General features: G+C 43.9%; 1 protein-coding gene across 1 annotated transcript in view; it reads left to right on the top strand.

Moving 5' to 3' along the window:
* Nucleotides 1-24,285, top strand: part of enox1 (ecto-NOX disulfide-thiol exchanger 1) — a 117,042-nt gene that overhangs the window by 67,242 nt on the left and 25,515 nt on the right. The window contains exons 2-6 of the mRNA XM_086147705.1: nucleotides 693-814; nucleotides 909-1,046; nucleotides 13,430-13,600; nucleotides 16,214-16,420; nucleotides 18,076-18,309. Coding sequence (XP_086003831.1) covers nucleotides 805-814; nucleotides 909-1,046; nucleotides 13,430-13,600; nucleotides 16,214-16,420; nucleotides 18,076-18,309 — 760 coding nt within the window. The 5' untranslated portion in view covers nucleotides 693-804. The remainder of the gene's footprint in view (nucleotides 1-692; nucleotides 815-908; nucleotides 1,047-13,429; nucleotides 13,601-16,213; nucleotides 16,421-18,075; nucleotides 18,310-24,285) is intronic.

The raw sequence follows: 24,285 nt of genomic DNA on the forward strand, positions 1-24,285 counted from the left end.
TTTTGGGAAAAAAAATTAGCGCTTTTTTTGGGACTTACTGGTTCATCGCAACAGATGATACACAAGCCATGCTAACCGCTATGCATTACTTGCGGTGAACAGCAAGCTAACGAAGCTATGAAACCCTAAAAACGTTATTTTTAATTATGATTTTTTTATTTATAATAGTGAGACACTATTGTAACTGCCTAATATAACACATAATCGTTGTACTCAGATGACATACGGTTTCATGCCGGTCCCGGTACAAAAAAGGTTGGGGACCACTCCCGTAAATGACTGTTGTTGTTCCAAAAATCGCCTTCTGGCGGGACCAAACCTGGAGGACCCTCATGTGAATGGAAACTACCCCTCCTCCCCTCCCCGTGGGGGAAATTATAATCACCCATTAGATCGCAGCTTTTAAACTGGAAGGCATCAAATTTTCATGATCATGTAAGAAAAAAGCCCAAAGGCAACCGCTTGTAGTCCCCGAACGCATCGCGTTCCCGAAGCCGCACAATTTACCAGGGTATGCTTGGCGCGAGACGCTCATCGGGCGGACAAGTGCGATAAGAAAGCTCAGCCGGAAAGGAATTCGGTTGGGACTCCGGCCGACTCGCGGCTTCGCTGTAGGGAATCTGGTGTCTGCTCATCTCTGTGATTCACCGATTGCCACTGTCTCAACTCTGCCGCCCCCCTCCTCCCCGCAGGCTCTGACTGGATGTCCGTTCGACCGCCCGTCGTCCAATCCCTGCATGGTTTAATCACCCGGTGGACGGATCTGATGAGACTGCGGAGCCGGGAGGCAGCACACCACCTGCCATGGCCGGCAGTAAGACACTTTAAATCCCACCCGTTCCAGCAATACCGCAGCCATGAATAACTTTCCTGGAAAGGTCATACATGTCTCTCTTGCTGTGGTGCAGCAGCCGATGGCGCAGCCGGCGTGGGAGCCGAGCAGAACCAGCTGAGCATCCCCGTCGCCGACCATGGACCCTGGGCCACGGCCATGAACAACCTGGGAATCGTGCCTTTGGGCATCGGCGGCCAGCAGCTGGTCTCAGGTATTTCCGTCCTCCGGACGTGGAGCTCGACCGGAACTGAACTCTTTCAACAATGATTTCAATCTAAAGCATCTGATTGGCTTGAAGAGAATTTATTGATTTTGAAAGGTCTGGTTACCGCAAAATGCTTGATATATCCCTCCCGTGTCTTCTGATGTGGATGTTTTGTCGGATTTTACTGATTTGTTAGCGACTCTTTGTTTCGGTTTGAGTAGCAAAAAGCGTGCAGACATTTCTGGTCGATCCAATGAGGTTCTGTTATTTGATTTGTCAAAAGGTCATAATCGTGGAAATGTGAACATTTATACCCCCAAAAAGGATTCGCGCTTAAACATACAACTCAGGGCAAATGCCGCCTGAACGCTCTTTAATGAAAGGTGCAAAGACAAACAGTGACCCAAACCAAAGAGTCTTGACGAAGGTACCCTCCTCTTTAGGGACGCCTCCTGATGCCCCACGTAAAAGCACTGGAGTCCTGCAAGACTTTTTGAACTTGGGCCTCCAGAAGGTTCATCTGGGAGTTTGTGGCTTCCTGGGTTTTGCCTCCAAAGCAACTCCAGTTTGCCCCTGCAGAAGTTCAAGGACAATATCTAGGGAGCAAAAGGCAAACACAAGGAGGTCCAAGTCAGCTAGGGTCATTTTTGGTTGTTTAATGTATTTGATGAGGATCGGACCCCAAACATACAAATCGGAGCAAGTGACAGCTCCAGATCTTTAATGAAAGGTGCAAAGAAAAACCGTGACCGAATGTAAAAAAATCTAAATCCCCAGACCAAAGAATGTTCATGAAGCCCCCCTCCCCTTTTGGGACGCCTCCTGATGGCCCAAACAAAAGCACTGGAATCCTGCAGGACTTTTTGAGCTTGGGCTCCCAGAAGGTTCATCTGGGAGGTCATGGCTTCCTGGGTTTTGCCTCCGAAGCAACTCCAGTTTGCCTGTGTAGCGGCAAAGGGCAATATCTTGGGAGCAAAAGGCAAATACAAGGAGGTCCAAGTCAACTGGGTTCAATTTTGCCTGTTTAATGTACTTGGAGAGGATCGGAACCCAAACATACAACTTGGAGCAAGTGCCAGAATGAAAGTTGCAAAAAAAAAACGTGACCAAACATAAAAATTTAATCCCCAGACCAACGAGGATCCAAGAAGGTACCTTCCCCTTGAGGGACGGCTCCTGACACCCCAAAGAAGAGCACCAGCACATTGAAAACTATCCCCTCCAGTGTCAAGTGCAGGTACCTCCCTCATGTGAGGAGGGTTCCCTGTGGAGGGAACAGTGAGGGGTGGCTCTTGCTGCTTGTGCCATGGTCTCAGGAAGGTGCAGATCCATGCAGTAGAAGAATGGTCTTTGAGGAGTCAGCGGTTTGCGTGGCCAAACGCAATGGGACTCAGTTGACTCCTAGGAACAAACAGAAAATACTGAACTTGAGCAACCATCAGGTTCATCTTGGAGGTCATGGCATCCTGGGGTTCCCTCTGAACTCCAGTTTGCCCAGGCTGTGGCCCAATGACAACATCCATTCCTTTTCCCGAACCTCCTGGGAGCAAATGGCTTCCACCAGGGAAGTCCAAAACAGCTGGGTTCATTGTTGCTTTTTGATCCAGAGTCAGTTGAGAAATCTTTAATAAGAGACATACCGTAGTTTGCAGAGCATGAGGCTCACCGGGTTATAAGGCGCATAATAAAACATACGTTTTACAAAGCTTGCTTCCTCTACTCCCATCATCTACTTGCATGGCTGATAGTCTTGAGTTTGAAGCTTCGTAAGGGTGTCTCTTAACAGGTGCCGTTTTTGGGGATCCTCAGTAACCATATGTTGAAGCACAGTACGTACCTCTATTACAAAAATTGGGGATGGGAAGAGGACTATTTACCGTTTACCTCTGATTGGTCTATCGTCTACAGCGATAGTGGACACCTGAAGTCAGGCTGGAACAACGTATTCCAGCACTACATAATCAGTTATGTAATGTTGTCTGACGTTGCAACCCATATTCAACCAAGAAGCGGCTTGGTCGCTTACCAAAGTCGCGCTAAAACATTTTGACAGACCTTTAAAATGCTTGTACCACATAAAATCGGTTGGAGGTCAGTAAGCACAACAAGAATTCATACATCAGGCAGATTTTTGAGAAAATGTAAGGGTTTTAAGGGAGTCTTATAGTGCGAAAAATACAGTAAAACATCTTGTGATACTCTTGAGTACTTTGGAACATACCTAACGGGAATTGGAATTCCTTCTTTCAGTTCACAAATACAGATCGCCCTATGTCATCATCGGTTTCAAAGTTCCCTTATTGGCTGAACGCTCGACTTGCACGCCCCAGGTGGTTCCATCTGGATCCCGTTTTTTGGGGTGGGGTTGCAGCAGAGGATCTGTACGTACGAGAATAACTGATTAGGATAATTAAAGACAAATAAGACAATAAAAAGCCAGCTGGGCTGGCACAGCTTGTCATTCTCCGCCTGTCCTTCAGCCACAGCTGCGACTCTTTATGCTCTTTACCACCAAATTAAAAGTTGAAGAAAAAAAAAAAAAAAATGAAGCCGAACAATCCTCAAGTGCTATGGAATCAATGAGGACGCAAATATGCAGAGAAGGTCCAATAAACGAGACGCCTTCATGAATGGAATCCGTGTGGGTGTGTGTTGGGGGAGGCGTCGCTCAGCTGTTTCTGATCAGCGCTGACATGAAGGTTCGACAACGCCGCCTGTCCCGACTCCCCTCGTTAACCTCTGGTTGCCCAGAGTCCTCGCAGGGAGGACATTGCATGCATCCGCTACTTCATTCGACTGAGTGAATGCTCGGTTGTCCTTACATGGCGGGAATGAGAGGGGCAAGAGTTGTATGTCTCTATGGAATGAATAAGAGAGTGAATGTTGCATGTCTTTATGTGCCTTGTGAGTGAATGGTTCTCTGTCCATATGAAAAGTGAATTAGAAGGTTAATAGTTGGATGTATCTACTTGTGAATGAGTGGATGAATAGTTCTATGCCCACATGACAAGTGAATTAGAAGGTGAATAGTTGGATGCCCATAGGACAAGTGAATGAGCGGGTGAATAGTTCTATGTATCTACTTATAAATAAGAGGGTGAATAGTTGTATGCCCATTTGACAAGTGAATTAGAAGGTGAATAGTTGGATGCCCATAGGACAAGTGAATGAGCGGGTGAATAGTTCTATGTATCTACTTGTGAGTGAGAGGGTGAATAGTTGTATGCCCATTTGACAAGTGAATTAGAAGGTGAATTGTTTTATGTACCTACTTATAAATAAGAGGGTGAATAGTTGTATGCCCATTTGACAATAGAATTAGAAGGTGAATAGTTGTATGCCCATTTGACATGTGAATTAGAAGGTGAATTGTTTTATGTACCTACTTATAAATAAGAGGGTGAATAGTTGTATGCCCATTTGACAATAGAATTAGAAGGTGAATAGTTGTATGCCCATTTGACATGTGAATTAGAAGGTGAATTGTTTTATGTACCTACTTATAAATAAGAGGGTGAATAGTTGTATGCCCATTTGACAAGTGAATTAGAAAGTGAATAGTTGTATGCATCTACTTATGAATAAGAGGGTGAATACTTGTATGCCCACATGACAAGTGAATTAGAAGGTGAATAGTTGTATGCCCATATGACAAGTGGAGTGAAAAAGTTAATTGTTGTATCTATCTACTTATGAATGAGAGGGTGAATAGTTGGATGCCCACATGACAAGTGAATTAGAGGGTGAATAGTTGTATGTATCTACTTATGAATGAGAGGGTGAATAGTTGTATGCTCAGTTGACAAGTGGAGTGAGATAGTGAATAGTTGTTTGTCTCCACTTATGAATGAGTTGGTGAATAGTTGACAAGTGAATGAGTAGGTGAATAGTTGTATAGTGGCCACTTAAGATAAGAATCACTTTATGTACGAATTTTTCAAGATACTCAGCACGATTCCAGCAATTTTTTTCTGAAAAACGAAAGCATTTCATGATATGAAGACGAGTGAGAAAAATCAAAATTTGACGTGCCAATCTTTGTGCTTATTTTTTGTATTTTTTTAAATAATCATCATGGGTGGTGAACCCAGAAAGATGCTTTGCATGGAAATGAACAGATAAGAGAATTATAGGGGAAAAAAAGGGGGGAAATTGGATCAGTCAGGTGAGAATGAAATGACAACATGTGTAATAAAAATAATAATAAAAATTTAAAAAAGGCTATAAAGCATTCTAATGGAAGCTGGACAGAATAATTAAATAAATGAATGAATGTAACAGGGTTTCTGCAGGTCATTAAAAATTATTAAACGTCATGAAAAAGATTTTGCAAAAACAAAATACTTTGATAGGATTTAAAATAAAAATTAAATGTCTGGAGGCGCAAAAGATTTCAATCAATGTGATGGGATAAAAATGGTTATTTGCAATTTATTTTGATCAGACTAGATAAATAATTTTTAATAGGAATTGTGGTGATCTGTGATGATTGACAAAAGCTGGACCAAAAAGGAAACCAAAATAAATAATTTTTTTTCTTTTTATTTGATGAATAAGAAATAACAATAAAAAAATAAAAAAAATGAAAATAAATATGCAGTGATAATCACACAAATCTATCCCAGATTGCCATTTTTATAAATAAACGTATCTTCCGTAGGCATTCAATTTGTTGAAATTGGCATTAAAAAGCAGTACTTTTATGACGTATGAATGACAGGACAAATGTTTTTTTTTGTCAATATAGCGTGAAAATGACATTGAATTATTGTATTTTTAAATTTCCTTTGAATGAATGAGTGAATATTTATGTCCCTTTATGACGTGTGAATGAGAGGGTGATTTGTGAATGACTGAGTGAATGTATGTCTTTTTAGGATGTTTGGATGAGAGGGTGAATTGTTTCATGCAAATATGGGTTGAAAGTGAATTATTGCATTTTTTTTTGTGACTTGTGAATTAATGAATGTTTGTATTTGTCAACACGTGGTCTACCCACAACAAAAATGTAAAACTTTTTTTGTGCAATGTATGCTAATGTACCTTGCATAACCACATGAGCCAATTTTGCATAACACAAAATAAATAAAGTCCTCCTCCCATTCCGTATGAAAGTGATACGTTTTTGTCTTCGTACTTTATACCCTTTCTGAAGTTTAAGGGAAAAAAAAAACAAGGCTAAAAATTGGAGGTAACTTGCTGACTAGCTTGTTAGTTTTGCTGCATTTCGCGCCGTTGTTTTGATGGATGATAGGCTGATTTTTTTTTTTTAATGTCATGCAAATCTACCAGTATTACCGTATTTTCCGCATTATAAGGCGCACCTAAAAGCCTTTAATTATCTCAAAAACCGACAGCGCGCCTTATAACCTGACGTGCCATATATATGGATCAATATTGGTTAATTGTGGCCACCGGAGTCACCGGGCGTCGCCGAAGTAGCAGCGGTGAAAATGGTAAAGGGGAATTCCAGTCAGACAGGGAAATAGAGAAGCAGCCAGAGAATTCAACATTAACAAATCAATGGTACGGAAGTGGAGGAAGCGACAAGATGACCAGCAGCAAGTAGAAGTGTCTCTACAGTCACTATGCAAATGAAGGCAACAGCGCTAGCTAGCTAGCGACATGAACATCAATGACTTTAGAGGGGGTCCTTATGAAACATTTTGAACCTTGACAAATAGAGTTGGAAATACATTGTTTTAAACAAAAGCGGCGCAAATACCGGTAAGAGCTACCGGGACGTACGGTACCGTTTTATGAATGCACAAACTTATTTTGGGAGTGAGCAGAGTTGTCAGAACGTTGGTTTGTGTTCTATTGATAAAGTTTGACTGACTTATCGGACTGTTTTGTTGATATTCCCTTTAGCGCAACTCCATTTAGTGGATGCATGACGCAACCCCAGCCACTACAGTAGCTTCTATTATGTGCGCCTTATAATGCAGTGCGCCTTATATACGGAAAAAGTTTTAAAACAGGCCATTCATTGACGGTGCGCCTTATAATCCGATGCGCCTTATAGTGCGGAAAATATGGTACCTTTGCGATCGACGGCTAGGAGACACTAGGAGCACTGCACTAGGAGACAGCAAGCATACAAGTATCGTACCCGGGACTCTGGAGCAGGGTGTGTGTCGGTTGGAGCCATTAACCTCCACCCGACACCAGCGTGTCGTCTGACTCACTCGTCAATCACACACACACACACACACACACACCTAAACACAACCTAACACTAAGCCCTGCGTGTTTCCCCGGGCTTGGTTTCACCTTCAAATCTATTTGTGAAATTGTCCAGTGCAGAAACAGGGGGATTTGCCTGAGCGTCTTTCCTCCGCCGGCCCTGCAGGTCTGCCGTTTGCTGCATCGTGTGTGTGTGTGTGTGTGTGTGTGTGTGTGTGTGTGTGTGTTAAGCCCTGGAATAATTGAATGCATGGATTTGACTCTGCGGAGAGAGAGGGAGAAAAACAACACGGCGGTCTTAATTCCACCCGGCGAATATTCTGAATATCAGAGCGATGACATGGTTTTCTCGGGGACGGATGATGCGATCGGCGCTCGACTCCCACCTCTGTTTTCACCCCCGCCTTTTTTTTTCGGCGGCGGAACGACATGCCTTTAAAATGAAAAAAAAAAAAAAAAAAAAAAAACAATAAATAAAAAGAACAGAGGGATGAATTGCTAGCTTAAAGGCGTATCTGATCGGAACACGTGGCGTCACTTAAATCCGGCTAACGTGTTTTTTTTTTTTTTCTTTTTAATTTAAAGCCGTGTACTGTCACGTTTTTATTATTTAATTTATATTTTTCAACTATTTCTGGAGACGCTGATTCGTAACAGCCCGGGAATGGTGATCCCCTGTCAACGCGCTTCACGCGCTTAAAAAAAAAATGACATCAGCTTTTTTTAAAGTATATTTATGGCGCGGTGGTTTTAGCCAAGGTCCGTACTGTGTGGAGTCTCCATGAACTCCAAGTGGGGTTACTCAGGGTTCTCTCAAGGTTCTCTCAAACAAATGCAGGAGGTTCACTGGAGGTTCACCGATGATTAAGGTGACCCGTTTAATAGGTACCGTATTTTCCTGACTATAAGGCGCACTGCATTATAAGGCTCATAACAAACTCTGTTGGGTCTTCTGTCCATGTCTCTTAACATGTGCCATTTTTGGGGGTACTCGGTAATATTCTGTTGAGTTGAAGGACAGTACGCGGCTTAGGAGGTAAGCGTACTGTTTTCTGATTGGTTTGTTGTTGCTAGCGATAGCGTTAACGGATTTTAGGTGCGCCTTATAGTTAGAAAGATACGGTAAGTTAACAGGTGACGAGACAGTTGTCCCTATTTACGTTTGTCATGTCAAAATTACAGCCGGGGGTGGGCTAACCTTTTGCTTCGAGGGCCACGATGGGTTTTAAAGTTGGACCGAGGTCTAGGAACAGACGAAAGGTGTGTTTGTGTCAACTAATATAAATGACAGAGTACTATAGAAGTACATGTAAAAGCCATTTTATGAAAGGATTCGGCCTTTTAGCAATGAACGGATACGCAAGACTCGGTGAACAAGTTGATTTCATAACAAAGTCGAGAAGGGCTGGAGTTAGTTTTGTTGCGGTCGGTGAGTCTCAGGATGGATCGAAGGTGTTGGTCGGTGAACTTGGCCTGATCTTTGACGGGCTTTGTTGGTGTTCGTGATGCCGAATGTCTGCTTGAATGTACCGTCTTCTAGATATGGCTAATTGCAAAATCGCTAATTTTAAATCCCAGCATAACTTGACTTGGTTGTCACGGTTTTCAGTGCTTTCTCCGTAAGTTCCATCTTATCAGCAGATGTGATCCACATGGACAAACATTTCAGGGAGAAGTAGAAATAAACCAGCTTTAAAAGCTTTAATTACAACAAAATTCCAGGTTTGGTGGGTTCTATTAAAACATCCATATGTGGTCTGCAGGCCATAGTTTGCCCATGCCTGCTCTAGCTACAAAAGCTACAAGGAAGTATGTCCTTGATTGTTCAAGAGAAAAATCATCATTCATGAAAGAAGTGTCCGTTTACCTTCAGATATGTCGAGAGAAGACGTTTTGATGGCTTCCCGTGTGACGAAAGCACTTCAAACGGGTTTAATGACGAAAGTGCGTGTATGCTAGCCCTCTAAAACCCATAGGGAATGCATGGAAGTGCCTGTTTTTTCAAAAACAAACAAGAATTTTACTTGAGAGTCTATGAGAGAACTCAACCTGACTGAAAATGCCCCCAAAAAAGGGGCAGTTCCCCCACGGAGCGGCTCTGCACACTGATTGGACGATACGTCAGAGGCAGCTACGATGTCAGAACCGCTGTAACAGTAGTAGGAACAAACCGGCCCTGCTGGAGACCTGACATTGCCCTGACTTGTGACTGAGAGGGTGAATTGTTCTATATCTACATGATCTGTCAATGAGAGGGTAAATGGTTGCGTCTCTATAGCATGTGTGAATGAGAGGGTGAATCGTTGTATGCCCATTTGACAGGTAAAAGAGAGGGTCAATAGTTTCATGCCCATTTGAGAGCTGGATGAGAGGGGCAATAGTTGTATGCCCATATGACAAATAAATGAGAGGGTGAATAGTTGTATACCCATATGACAGGTAAAAAAAGAGGGTAAATAGTTGTGCGGCCATATGACAGGTAAATGAGAGGGTCAGTACTTGTATGCCCATGTGACAGGTGGATGAGAGGGTCATTAGTTGAATGCCCATTTGACAGGTAAAAGAGAGGGTCAACAGTTGTATGCCCACGTGACAGGTAAAAAAAGAGGGTGAATAGTTGTATGGCCATATGACAGGTAAATGAGAGGGTCAGTAGTTGTATGCTCATGAGACATGTGGATGAGCGGGGCAATAGTTGTATGCCCATATGACAAATAAATGAGAGGGTCAATAGTTGTATGCTCATTTGAGAGGTGGATAAGAGGGTCAATAGTTGCATACCCATGTGACAGGTAAAAGAGAGGGTGAATAGTTGTATGCCCATATGACAGGTGGATGAGGGGTGAATAGTTGTATGGCCATATGACAGGTAAATGAGAGGGTCAGTAGTTGTATGCTCATGAGACATGTGGATGAGCGGGGCAATAGTTGTATGCCCATATGACAAATAAATGAGAGGGTCAATAGTTGTATGCTCATGAGACACGTGGATGAGCGGGGCAATAGTTGTATGCCCATATGATAAATAAATGAGAGGGTCAATAGTTGTATGCTCATTTGACAGGTGGATAAGAGGGTCAATAGTTGCATACCCATGTGACAGGTGGATAAGAGGGTCAATAGTTGTATGCCCACGTGACAGGTAAAAGAGAGGGTGAATAGTTGTATGCCCATATGACAGGTGGATGAGGGGTGAATAGTTGTTTGCCTGTATAATATGTAAATGAGTGAGTGAACAGTTGCATGTTTTTATTTGGCCATGTTATCGACGGTGTCCAGGGTGAACCCTTTCTCTCGCCCCATGATGGGAGCAACCCTGAGTACAGGCTAGCGGTATAGATAATAAATGAATGAATTTTCCTCAGGTGTGCTGGACTTGTAGTCCAGACAATCGGCGTCCTCAACAGTGAAGGTGCGAGATGCTCGTTTAGAGGAATGGGTTAATTTTATTTAAATGTGTTCTTCCTCTTCTTCTTGCGATGTCCAACCTGCTCCCTGGTCTGGTTTTTCTCTTCCCCCCTCCTTCCTCCCCTCCTCTTCCGGCGGCACAGAACGGAGAAACGATCCCAGCTTGAGTCATTTTGGCTCCAGGGGAAAACCGGCCCGGCGTGATTATGATGAATGCCCGGCGCCGCCAAGTGTAATTTACCTGTCAGGGTTATCGCAGACAACACTCTAATGAGTTTTCCCGGGACCTGAGGAATCGCCGACGGCAACCGGGCTCAACGTTCAGATTTATGGACGATGAGCTCTCCGAGTCTGTTTTCTTTCCCCGCCGTCTCTCGATAAGAGATCCCTAACAGGCTGCTTTTGTCTTCTCTTATTTTTTCCTCCCAATACAGCGACCTGAAGCCAAGCGGGAAGTTGAAAACGATTGGGCGTTCCAGCGGGGTTCATCTAAATGATTCCCAAGGGGGTTCGTTGTCAACCTGTCCGTCCAATCATCTCGCAGCCCGTCCTCAGACTCCGCCCCTGTTTAACGAAAAACCATTTTTAACGAATTGAGGTCGAGCTGTAAGGAAATGCTACTTCCTGGATTCAAAGGCGTTTGAATCTTTGGCACTTGCAATCGGAATGCACTGTTCGTTTTCCTCCTGCATCTGTTACGCTCGCTTAACTGGATTTTTTTTTTTTGTTCACCCGGGAATTTTCGTCACCTTGGTTACCAGAAACACCACCCCAGGGATTCGTTACCGACCTCGGTTGAGTTTGTACACTATTGTACTTCCTGGATTCGATGCCGTTTGAATCTTTGGTACTTTCAATCGGAACGCGCGGTTCGTTTTCTTCCTGTTTCTGTTACGCTCGCTCCCCTGGATCTTTTTTTTTTTTTTGTTTACTGGGGAATTTTTGTCACCTTGGTTACCCAAAACACCGACCGGGGGATTCGTTACCGACCTGTCCGTCCAATCGGCTCCCAGCCCGTCCTCAGACTCCGCCCCTGTCTTGAAATTTTTAACGAATTGAAGTTGAGTTGTAAGGAGATGCTACTTCCTGGATTCAATGGCGTTTGAATCTTTGGCACTTGCAATCGGAATGCACGGTTCGTTTTCTTCCTGTATCTGTTACGCTCGCTTAACTGGATTTTTTTTTTTTTGTTCACCCGGGAATTTTCGTCACCTTGGTTACCCAAAACACCACCCGGGGGATTTGTACCGACCTGTCCGTCCAATCGGCTCGCAGCTTGTCCATAGACTCAGAGTCGGTTGAGTTTGTACACTATTGTACTTCCTGGATTCGATGGCGTTTGAATCTTTGGCACTTTCAATCGGAATGCACAGTTCGTTTTCCTCCTGTATCTGTTTCGCTCGCTCTGCTGGATCTCTTTTTTTTTTTGTTCACCCACAAAATTTTCATCACCTTGGTTACCCAAAACACCACCCGGGGGATTCGTTATCGACCTATCCGTGTTGTACTTCCTGGATTCGATGGCGTTTGAATCTTTGGCACTTTCAATCGGAATGCACAGTTCGTTTTCCTCCTATTACTGTTACCGGAAACATAAATTCCACGTCCAAGGATTCTCGCAAAAATGCTCATTCGTCTTTTACCACCACTGAATCGTTTCGGTTGGACTTTTCATCACCATGGTTACCCGAAACCCCAACCCCCAAAGTGCGTCCACACCTGAGTGGACACATGGTCCACTACGACAAGTTCCAGGGTGGGAAGGTACACTAGCGCAGAAGTTAGCGCCTCAGAGTCTCCATGTTCTCCTGGCGTCTGCAAGAAGTTCTTCAGGGTTCCAAGGGGATCCCGGGCCTCTCGTCCAATCACAGCAGAGAAAGGGTTGCAAGGGTTGCAGATCTTGACTGAACTTCAGCAGGTGTTAAACGCAGCGTTTGGCGTTGGATGCTCTGACAGCCGGCTTGTTGAGCAGTCGATCCAACGTGAGGAGACCCTGAAGGTCTTCAAAGGTTTGCCGGCCGGCCTGAGGTGGACCTTCTTGACCCCAGAAAGCAGGAACATGCATCTTTTATGAAGGCGTTCTGGCTTCCTCTGCTTATCACAGCGTGAAAATGGCGTGGCGCCGACCTCGCCTCCCCCCTCCCTCCCCCATCTCATCTCGCCGTTCATCTCCCTCTGTCTCCGTGACAACAACACCGCCACTTCCTCCTCCTCCCCTTCGCCCTCGCCGGGATAATTGATGTCTCCTTCCGCCTCCTCTCCCGCCGCGATTCCTTCCGTTGTGTTTTGATATTTCGGTCGGCCATTTTCTCGCCCTGACAAATTTTAGAAGGGTTTCAACAGCTTCATCTCGCTGGAAAAAAGAGAGCGAAAGAGATGTTAACTCCAATGCTAATGCTAAAAACGGAGGTTCTTTATCAATTAATCACTTCATGAATCAACCGACCGACATGCTTTTTGCTAACTTTTCTAGCCACCCGGCGTTCGTTAACCTCCCAAGGGGCTCTTCCCAAAAGTGGGGTCGGAGTTAGAGCAAGATCCGGCCAATCAAAGCGAGGGAATGCGTCCCGAAGAGCTTTCGCAAAAACCCGTTAGCTTGAAGCTAACGGGTTCTACGACGGAGAAACTCACGCGGCGCTTGTTATCCGTCACTTTAACGTTCACGTCAAGCCGACTGCATTCGCAGGTTGATGGTTCAATTCCGGCATCAGCTATAAAATTCATGAATTCGCTAAGCTAGTTAGCATTAGCCGCTTCCGAAGTGACTCCACGTGCTCTTCCTCCGTTCCCTGCAGACTCTCTGTGCATCCAGAGGTTCGACCCCGGGCTGGGCCTCATCGCGCCGATCAACCCCATGATGGCGGGCATCAGCCTGGTCCCGCCGCCGCCGCCGCTGCCCGCCGACATGCCCGTCATCAAGGAGATCATCCACTGCAAGAGCTGCACCCTCTTCCCTCAAAACCCCAGTAAGTCTTCTGAATTTATTCCCCTCGTTTATTCTGAGACGGGCCGTGTAAAACATGGCAGGAGCTAATGTGGCTAACGCTAACAGAGCGTCAAAATGAATGTAAACAAGGCGGGTTTTTCCATGTGGAGTCTCCAAGTGGGGTTCCTCCTGGGTTCTCCGGGTTCCTCCCGCAGTCCAAACACATGCTGGAGGTTCAGATGTGTGAACGAGAGGGTGAATGAATGAATGAACGTCGTAGGTCCCACTGACATGTGAATGAGAGGGTGAACGGTTGTTTGTCTCTATACGGTGTGTGAATGAATGGGTGAATGGACGCCCATATATGGCATATGAATGAATGGGTGAATGTACGCCCATATATGGCATATGAATGAATGGGTGAATGTACGCCCATATATGGCATATGCTAAAATGTGCCTTGTGAAAGAGTGAATATACGACCATATGAAGGGTAAATGAATGAGTGAATGTCTTTATGACGTGAATGGTTACATGTTTGGATGAAAGACTGAATGGTTTTATATTAAAATGATGGGTGAGTGAATGTATTTCTGCATATATTGCATATAAATGAATGAATGGGTGAATGCACGCCCATATATGGCAAATGTTAAAATGTGCCTCCTGAGAGAGAATATATGACCATATGAAGAGTGAATGAATGAGTGAATTTATTTCTGCACATATTGCATATAAATGAATGAATGGGTGAATGTACGCCCATATATGGCATATGGTAAAATGTGCCTTGGTAAAGAGTGACTATACGACCATATGAAGGGGTGAACATCTTTATGATGTGAATGGTTACATGTTTGGATGAAAGAGTGAATGGCTTTATGTTAAAATGAATGAGTGAGTGAATGTATTTCTGCATATATTGCATATAAGTGAATGGGTGAATGTACGCCCATATATGGCATATGTTAAAATGTGCTTTGTGAAAGAGTGAATATACGACCACATGAAGGGTGAATGACGGAGTGAACGACGTTATGACGTGAATGGTTACATGTTTGGATGAAAGAGTGAATGGTTTTATGTCAAAATGAATGGGTGAGTGAATGTATTTCTGCATATACTGCATATGAATGAATGGGTGAATGTACGCCCATATATGGCATATGAATGAGAGGGCGAATACTTGTATGCTCTTATCGACCAGTCCAGGATGAACCCCCGCCTCTCGTCCAATCACGGCTGGGTTTCCAGGATAAATTGTGTCCAGAATGAATGAATGAATGAATGAATGAATGAATGAATTTCAGACATCCAGCCGATATTATATCACAGTGCAGATATTTTCCTGCACCGGTCGTTCCTGTTCACACCTGCTGTGTGATTGATGGAATTAGAATACGCGCTGGAGATTAACGAAGCACTACAATGACAGTGTGTGAATTGCACACACACACTCACACACACACATTCCGCGTTTCTAATAATGTGCCTCAAGCTGAACTCACATGCGACGCTGTCAATCAACAGACATAAAAATAAAACCCGAGCGGAATCTTTTTATATTTCCTGAGCGTTCCGAGAAGAAAGATCAAATAAATAGTCCAACGTTTTCTTTAAATTAAATATAGTTCACATCAAATAAAGTCGCTATTTAGTTTCACGACGCCTGGATTCTCCCGTGGGTACCGCAATGTTGCCGCCATTTTTGTAGTTTTTTTCCACTGTTTTTAGCAGATGAATAGAAATGGTAGCAGGATGTGACCTCAGCCAATCACATTAGAGATAAGTGCAGCTTAGCATAAAACGGCGTGGACGACGAATGAATGAAATGAGGGGAATTCAAGATAAGTCATGCTAAATGCTAACGCTGCAGCGAGAACCTTCTCCGTTCTTCCTCTGGTTGCTATGACCCGTGATTGACAGGTCAGCGGTGGGCCGTCAGGGCCTGCAAGGCCTTCTCTGCTGGCCTAAAAGAATATCTGAATCACAGATAATTAAATTTTGTCCATGAATACTTATTAAATAATTCCAAATGGTCTGTTCACTTCCTTTTATAGCTTTTCTCCTGGTTGTGCCGCTTCCAGACATGCATTTTCAACCAATCATACTTCAGCCATCATCTGTTGCCAGGCAGGGTCAAAGTCAAAGACATCTGCCCGGGGGGGGGCCTGCACAATCAGTTCTGCTAGCCCTTTACGCAAAACAATAACCTGTTAATGACGCTGTTGCTTCAACCAATCAGATTTTGAGTTAGCAACATCCAAGGCCTTCTAGCAGGCTACAGCAACATCAGCGTATTCACGCCCTCTGATTGGATAGTCAGAGTGCGGACTAGCGTACTAGCGAACAGATATAGTGTCGTGTTTGTTTAATATCGGTTTTGTCAACCCACAATGGTTGCAGGAGGAGAAGAAACGTATTTAGTTGCTAATATATTGTTAAAGACATTTTCTAGATACGACAGGGCTAGCTTGACTTTCAGCATTAGCTTCCATTAGCTTCAAATAATACTGCAAGTTTATAAGGTTATTGTTGCTTTTTATGTGTCGCTATAAAGGCATTTATAGTGGCTACACGAGTTATGTATGTCTTTATACTGCGTTTGTGCATCAGGTTAGCTCGTATGCTAACTGGCGTTCTCACCCACCAGATTTGCCGCCGCCGTCGACGCGAGAGCGCCCCCCGGGATGCAAGACGGTGTTCGTGGGCGGCCTGCCGGAGAACGCCACCGAGGAGATCATCAGGGAGGTGTTCGACCAGTGCGGCGAGATCATCGCCATCCGAAAGAGCAAGAAGAACTTCTGCCACATCCGCTTCAGCGAGGAGTTCATGGTGGACAAGGCCATCTACCTGTCGGGTTAGCGAGCGCCCGCGGTTTTGGTAGCATTTTAGTAGCGCTGGGTGATGCTACGGCACGAACAGTTTGCGCTCAGAAGTTTCTCCGACGAGGATTTGGCTTCACCGGAGATGTTAGAGGCTCCACCGTCCTTTCCCAGATTAAAAAATCCTGGATTATCTGATCCCCGAACCAGGAAGCTTAAATAGGAAAGGTTAGCATAAGATAAGGTGAATTACGAGATCACTTTACGCTAAATTAAGATGAGCTAAAGAAATGTTTAGATAAGGTAACTTAAGATAAGCTATTATAAGTTAAGGTAAGGTGAATTAAGATAAATAAGATGAATAATATCACATAAAGCAACATAACATGAGGTAAAAGGGGATGCTAACAAAGATGAGATAAAATAAGTTAAGGTAAACCTTGATAAGATAAGATAAGAATTGAAGCAAGATGATACGTGAAATTAAGTTATTTTATTTATTTTTGTCAGTCTTATTTATATGGTTGTTTAGTTCTAGGTGTGTATTTTTCACCCTCACTGTTACTTGATGTTTCCCATTGTCATCTTTTATGTTGTTGTTGTTGTTGTTAACTTAACTACTGTCTATTTAATCTGGGATTTTTTATTTTTATTTTTATTTTTTGTCTTGCTATCTCATGTCTTCTGCCTTTCTATTTCTATTTATATTCATATTTATTTCCCCCTTTTTTTAAACGCTGTTTTAACAAAGGAATTTCCCCAATGGGGATCAATAAAGTTTATCTTATCTTATCTTATAGAATAATGTAAGGAAAAGTTTGTTGCGATGGTAAGCATTTTAAAGCAACGCAAAATTAGATAAAATTAGATAAAATTAAGATAAGCTATCAGACGTTAAAGAAAGAATGATAAAGTAGGATAAGATTATGTAACATAACACGTAACCTGAGATAAGAGTACAGTTAAGATAAGATAAGCTATCTTAAGTTAAGGTGAATTGAGATAAGATAATATAATATAATAATATAATACAATGTAAACTGTGATAAGTTAATAATAATTAAGATAAGATAATTGAAGATAAGATGAAAGAAGATAAAGGGAGGTGAATTAAAATAAGCTATCATAAGTTAAGTTTAAAGTAAATAATATAATATCAGATAACTTATCCTAATATAAATTAGGATAATAAAAGATAAGATCAATTAAAATAAGATGAGGGAAATTAAGATAAGATAATATATTCTAAGATGATCTAACAACATAACGTAAAGCAACGTAACATGAGATGTTAAGATAGGAAAATATATAGCTATTATATTATAGATGTATTATATATATTATAGATCAGCTAAGATCAGCTATCATAAGTTTGGCTAAAATAAGATCTTGATAAAATAAGACGGGATAAGGAAATGTTAAGATAAGGTTTAGTTAAGATAAACAGGGAAAACGTACACAAACACGACATAAGGTAAGATAATATTTATGAAAATAAAAAAAGATTTAATCTATATAATAGAACATTACAGAAGGGATCCTAAGGTCTTAATTTAGTCTTAATTTTTTTCATTTTAGAACAGATAAACAGATAAAGAATAAGATTATTTAAGGGGAAATAAAACAGACAGTGATTAACGGAAGTGTGTGTGAACGTGTGTGTGTGTGTGTGTGTGTGTGTGTGTCTCAGGCTACCGAATGCGTATCGGCTCCAGCACGGACAAGAAGGACTCGGGGAGGATCCACGTGGACTTCGCTCAGGCCAGAGACGACCTTTACGAGTGGGAGTGCAAGCAGCGTCTGCTGGCCCGCGAGGAAAGGCACCGACGCAAGATCCAGGAGGACCGGCTGCGGCCGCCGTCGCCGCCGCCCGTCGTGCACTTTTCTGAGCACGAGGCCACCATGTTGGCCGACAGACTGAGAGGTGAGGAGGGCGGCGGGGAGCGCTAAGTGAAACGCTTCTTCTGGAAAGATAGCCATTGACCTTCGCTGAGGATCCACTGGGGCGTTTGATTGCGCTATGAAAGGCGTGACTTTTTGATTGATATCTGGTTGAAAGGTGTGTCTGTGTGATTGATGTCTGGATGAAAGGTTTGAGTTTTTGATTTATATCCGTTTGAAAGGTGTGTCTGTCTGATTGATGTCTGGATGAAAGGCGTGGCTTTTTGATTGATGTCTGTTTGAAGGGTATGACTTTTCGATTGATATGTGTTTGAAAGGTGTGTCTTTTTGATTGATGTCCATTCAAAAGGTGTGTCTTTTTGATTGATGTCGGGATGAAAGGTGTGTCTGTCTGATTGATGTCTGGATGAAAGGCGTGGCTTTTTGATTGATGTCTGTTTGAAGGGTGTGACTTTTCGATTGATATGTGTTTGAAAGGTGTGTCTCTTTGATTGATGTCCATTCAAAAGGCGTGTCTTTTTGATCGATGTCTGGATGAAAGGCGTGTCTGTTTGATTGATGTCTGTTTGAAAGGCATGAATTTTTGATCGATGTCCGGATGAAAGAGTTGTCTGTCTGATTGATGTCCGGTTGAAAGGTGTGTCTGTGTGATTGATGTCTGGATGAAGGTGTGTCTGTGTGATTGATGTCTGGATGAAGGTGTAGCTTTTTGATTGATGTCTGCATGAAAGGTGTGACTGTGTGATAGATGTCTGGATGAAAGGTTTGAGTTTTTGATTTATATCTGTTTGAAAGGTGTGTCTGTCTGATTGATGTCTGGATGAAAGGCGTGGCTTTTTGATTGATGTCTGTTTGAAGGGTATGACTTTTCGATTGATATGTGTTTGAGAGGTGTGTCTTTTTGATTGATGTCGGGATGAAAGGTGTGTCTGTCTGATTGATGTCTTGATGAAAGGCGTGGCTTTTTGATTTATGTCTGTTTGAAGGGTGTGACTTTTCGATTGATATGTGTTTGAAAGGTGTGTCTCTTTGATTGATGTCCATTCAAAAGGTGTGTCTCTTTGATTGATGTCGGGATGAAAGGTGTGTCTGTGTAATTGATGTCTGTTTGAAAGGCGTGTCTGTTTGATTGATGTCCGTATGAAAGGTGTGTCTGTGTGATTGATGTCCGGTTTAAAGGCGTGTCTGTGCGACTGTTTGTTTGAAAGGCGTGAATATTCGATTAATGTCCAGATGAAAGATGTGTCTTTTTGATTGATATCTGGTTGAAAGGTGTGACTGTGTGATTGATGTCCATTTGAAGGGCGTGTCTTTTTGATTGATATCAGTTTGACTGCTGTGTCTGTGTTTGATCTTAGTGGGAGGGGCTTTTCATTGTCTGATGTTAGAGGGAGCGTTGTGTCTGTTTGATTGATCCCTGTTTTACAGTTGCATCTTTGTGATTAATGTTTGCGGAAGAGGGGCGTCTGTGTGATTGATGTCACTTTGAAAGGCGTGTCTGAGTTTGATTGATCTCTGTTTCAGAGTCCTGTCTTTGTGTCTGATCTTAGTAAGAGGGGGCGTGCCTCGGTTTGATTGATGTCAGTTCAAGGGGCGTGTCTGTGTTTGATGTCAGCAGGAGGGGCGTATCTACATTTGATTGATGTCATCGGGAATGGTTTGATTAGACGCCAAATTGTCTGGTCCACCGCCGCGTTTGATTGACAGGTCCCGGATGGGCGTGCCTGCGTTTGATTGGTCTGGCAGGGAGGGGCGTGTCCATGTTTGATTGACAGCAGCTGCGGAAGCTGGTTTATGTTTATTGATGGTCGAACGCAGCTGAGTTTGATCGACAGGAGCTGGCGGGGGCTGTTTGATTGGCGGCTGTTTTAACGCCATTTAAGTCTCCGATGGCGCCGTTAGCACACAACCGGGAGGCCGCTAACGCTATCCAGATGTCCATATTTGGCCCAAAAATGTGAAGCAGACGGCGATTGGTTGATCCGCCTCTCGTCCAATCGCATCCAGAATAGGCTCCGCCCCCTCGGTAGCGACGATGAAACCCCTCCCTTGTACATGAACACTATTTACAAGTCTGATGTTCCAACCTCCTTTTCCCCGTTGCCGGGCAACGCATGCACCGCCAACACCGCGGACGACACAACCCGATTTTTTAAAGGGATGTCGCCATGGCAACCGTCCGACGGTTCAATTCACGACCGCTCCCGCCAATTTAACCAAACGCCGTTCGTACAAACGGCGCCAACCAATCGCCTTTTCCCGTTAATCTACTTAGCATCCGCTACCGCTAACCGCGCTTTCTTCTTCCCTTCCTCCTCTCAGGGGGGGGGGAGGAGGAGGGGGGGGGGATCCATTTTCCCTTCTCCTCGCCGCCGTCCCGGTTCAGCGGCGCTCCATTGTGCGCTCGCCGTAATGTCAATGTAATCTGCCGACGGAGGAGGTTTTGAGCGTCTTCTTACGGTTGTGTTGCAGCGACTGCTGAGCTCATTAAACGCTCCCTAATTCACTCTGTTCTGCCGCCGTCTGCGTCTCGGCGGCACCTTTCAATTATTATTGAAATGGGCGGGGGGGGAAGGCGGGAGGGCCCGCCGAGACTCGTCGCTTTTTATGCGTCTGACAACGGAAGGCGGCTTTGGTTGGAAAAAAAAACTCAAAATCAATATGGCCTTTTGTGCTCGGCGGCTGTGACGCGACGCGGTGAACGCCCTCGGAGGACGCTAATCCTCGCCGCTCTGTTGTTTGTTTAGCCTGACTGAACGCTAAAGGTCCCGTGAAATGGCTTTCCGTATTGTACTTCCTCCCGTCGCTATTCCGAGCGATTTTGCATGAAATGGGAAGGCGATGGAGGAGGAGGAGGAGGAGGAGGGGGGGGGGTTCAAATTCCGGATCTGCCGTCCACTACCGGGGATCGTTTTTACGCGGTTGAAAGTATAACAGCTACACTCCAATTTTTCCTTTTATCATACTATTGTGCACTCCTTACCTCACTTGTTACTAAGACACTTATAGTTTTGTCACTTGTTTACTAAGACACTTTATAGTTTCACTGAGACACTTTATAGTTTATTTTTATTTCTAATTCTGCCTTTTCTTTTTATTATTTATCACTGTTATATTTTCTGTAACTCTGGCACAACAATTTCCTTCGGGATTAATAAAGTTGTTCTTATCTTATCTTATCTTATACAAGGCAAGCTAAAAATACATGTAGGATAAGATAAACTTTATTGATCCCTATTGGGGATTCCTAATTCACAGCAAAAATTCACAGCAAAAAAAAAAAAAAAAAAAAGAAGAAATAGAAATACAGAGGATAGGTAGAAAGAGTACTTCAGATGCAGTATTTGCTTTGAGAATGCTAATAGAAAAGTGCAGAGAAGGCGAGAGGGAGCTGCATTGTGTTTTTGTAGACTTAGAAAAAGCATATGACAGGGTGCCAAGAGAGGAGCTCTGGTATTGTATGAGGAAGTCTGGAGTGGCAGGACATGTATGCTCACTGTGAGACAGTGGTGCGGTGTGCTGTGGGAGATCTGGAAAGGTTTTCTCTGCGGTTCAGGGGTGAACAATTGAGTTCATGCCTGAAGGTTTCTTAAAGGCAATTTTGCCTTCAAATCTGTTTGTCTTGTGTTTCCAACTGATGTTGCCCCTTCGGCACAGAGGGAACTTTTTGCAGTTCAGGTACTTTTGAGCTACAGGACTGTTCGGAACCATTTTAGCTCCTACTCCGAGTTAGGCTCTTCTGACGGTACCATAGGAACTCATAGGTACTTGTTGATTGATGGAACTCATACCCATTTCCAGATACTTCCTTCAAAAACTACTGCAGTCACTGGTGAGATGTTTTCTTGGGACTAAATGGACCAACGGGGAGGTTCAAGCCTTTCTAGAGAGGGGTTGTCAGAGGAGGAACATCAGCATTTTGGTCACAAGGAGTCCGGAGTACAGGGAGAAGATAAAGACACTTCAACCCATGGGACAGTCCATGGTTATTACTCCCGCCGTGCAGAACTTGGACACTGCCAGCTTCCACCTGGATTCTGAGAAATCCTTTTTTCTTGGCAACTGCGCTTGAGTATCTTCACTTGAGGACGTTTCAGCCTTCAACCAAGAGGCTTCTTCCTCTGGGGAGTTCCCGAATAGAACTGCCAGAGTTTTTGGCCGGGTGGCTTTTTGTGTAAAGGGAAGAGTTGATCTGCGCAAGCTAGGTGTAAAGGGGTTGTTCTGGTGGTGGATCTTTCCTGGTTGTTTGGATGGTGTAGACGGGCCTGGTGCGTGCAAATCCGTCTCGGTATCGATCCCAGTACGTTTGTGTACTTGGTGAAAGGTTCGTCCACGAGCCCATGTGATCCAACAGGTTTCACTCGTTTGTTTAGCTTTACCTTTTCAGATCAACTCTTCTGTTTACATAACAAGCCACCCTGGGAGTTATATCCGCAAACTCCCCACAGGTCATTGGAACTGACCCCTGAAGCGTCTTGAGGTGAAGAAACTGAAGTCCAGTTGCCATGACAAGAATTCACAATGACCTGGTTGACTGAGAACCTCCTCAGACTTCCACTTCCATGTTGTCTACCTCTTCTTCTTCTTCTTTGGTTGCCTTCTTTTGGAGTGTGGACCTTAAGATGCCAGTGGCTCCCCATCGTGTTCCCTCACTGCTCTGTGGGAATGCAAAGCTAAAACCTTCCCCTGGGGGAGGAGACTTGTTCCTGAAACCAGATTCAAGCCGGACAGTCCTGAGAAGTTGCAGCAGTGAAGCAGCTTTTGATGATCACAGTGAATTACTGTGACATGGAGCAGGAACGCCACTGAAACATCTGCGGTGGGTTTCTGTTTTTTGCTTTGTTTGTTTTGTTGAATCTGCCTGACGGCCTCATATTGGTTTCATCAGCGTCTTCCAGGATCATCAAAACGATTCAGCATCACCGCGAAGACTCGATGATGCGGGTTCTTTTTGTAGGCAACTGGGTTCAATTTGGAAGTTTACAAATAAAGATGTGGTCCGACAAGTAACGGGAGCCTTCCTCCGGCAGAAGAGGAGTTTGAACCCATGTTTTATCACTTCAGGCCTGGTTCACGCCGCAACGTTTTCGGATGGAAACTCCAGTTGTGTCCCAGCCGACGGAACTATACGGGAAATGGAGAAGATTTGAAAACGCAAGACTTTGAAAACAGGCATGCTTGCTAAGAGTGCAGTCCATGCGCAGTTGGGTCGACCATCACAACAATGGCCTACTCAAGAGTACTCCAGGGTACTTCAGAGTACTCCAGTACTCCAGATGTATCTGAGGTACTCTATTCTAGACGGAGCTCCACTCTTACTCAAGAGGGAACACAATGGAACCTAAGACTTTTAAAACAGGCACGCTCCCTAAGGGTCAAGTCAATATGCAAGCACGGTTGGGTCGACCATCACAACAAAGGCCGACTCCAGAGTACTTCGGAGTACTCTAGAATACTCCGGAATACTCCAGAAAGGAAATGGAGAAGACTTGAAAACACGAGACTTTGAAAAGAGGCATGCTCACTAAGGCCGCAGTCAATGTCCAAGCGCAGTTGGGTCGACCACAACAACAATGGCTGACTCCGGAGTGATCCAGAGTACTTCAGAGTACTCCAGGGGAAATTGGAGAAGACTTGAAAACACAAAAAATTTGAAAAAACAAACAGGCTCACTAAGGTCGCAGTCAATGACCATGCGTGTTTTTAGTCGACCATCACAACAATCGCTGACTTCGGAGTACTCCGGAGTACTTCCACTAGCAAGGCATCTAGTCTACATCCTTTTGGAGTTGACCCTCCATGTAAGTGGTTCAGGGTCACTCCAAACACTAACTCCACCTCATCATTGGTACAAATACATGATCGATCGCCATTGATGAGGTTTACTTTAGTTCACTTTGTGATCACTTTGGTTCCACCGTTTTTATTCCGCCTTGACAGAAAGTGTCTCCACCAAAGTCCATCCCCAAATCACAGCGCCAACTACTGGCCTGGCATG

This window comes from Fistularia commersonii, chromosome 6 (genome assembly GCF_037954325.1).
Source record: "Fistularia commersonii isolate RoL2024-O1a breed Wild chromosome 6, RoL_Fcom_v1.0, whole genome shotgun sequence".
Taxonomy (NCBI): domain Eukaryota; kingdom Metazoa; phylum Chordata; class Actinopteri; order Syngnathiformes; family Fistulariidae; genus Fistularia; species Fistularia commersonii.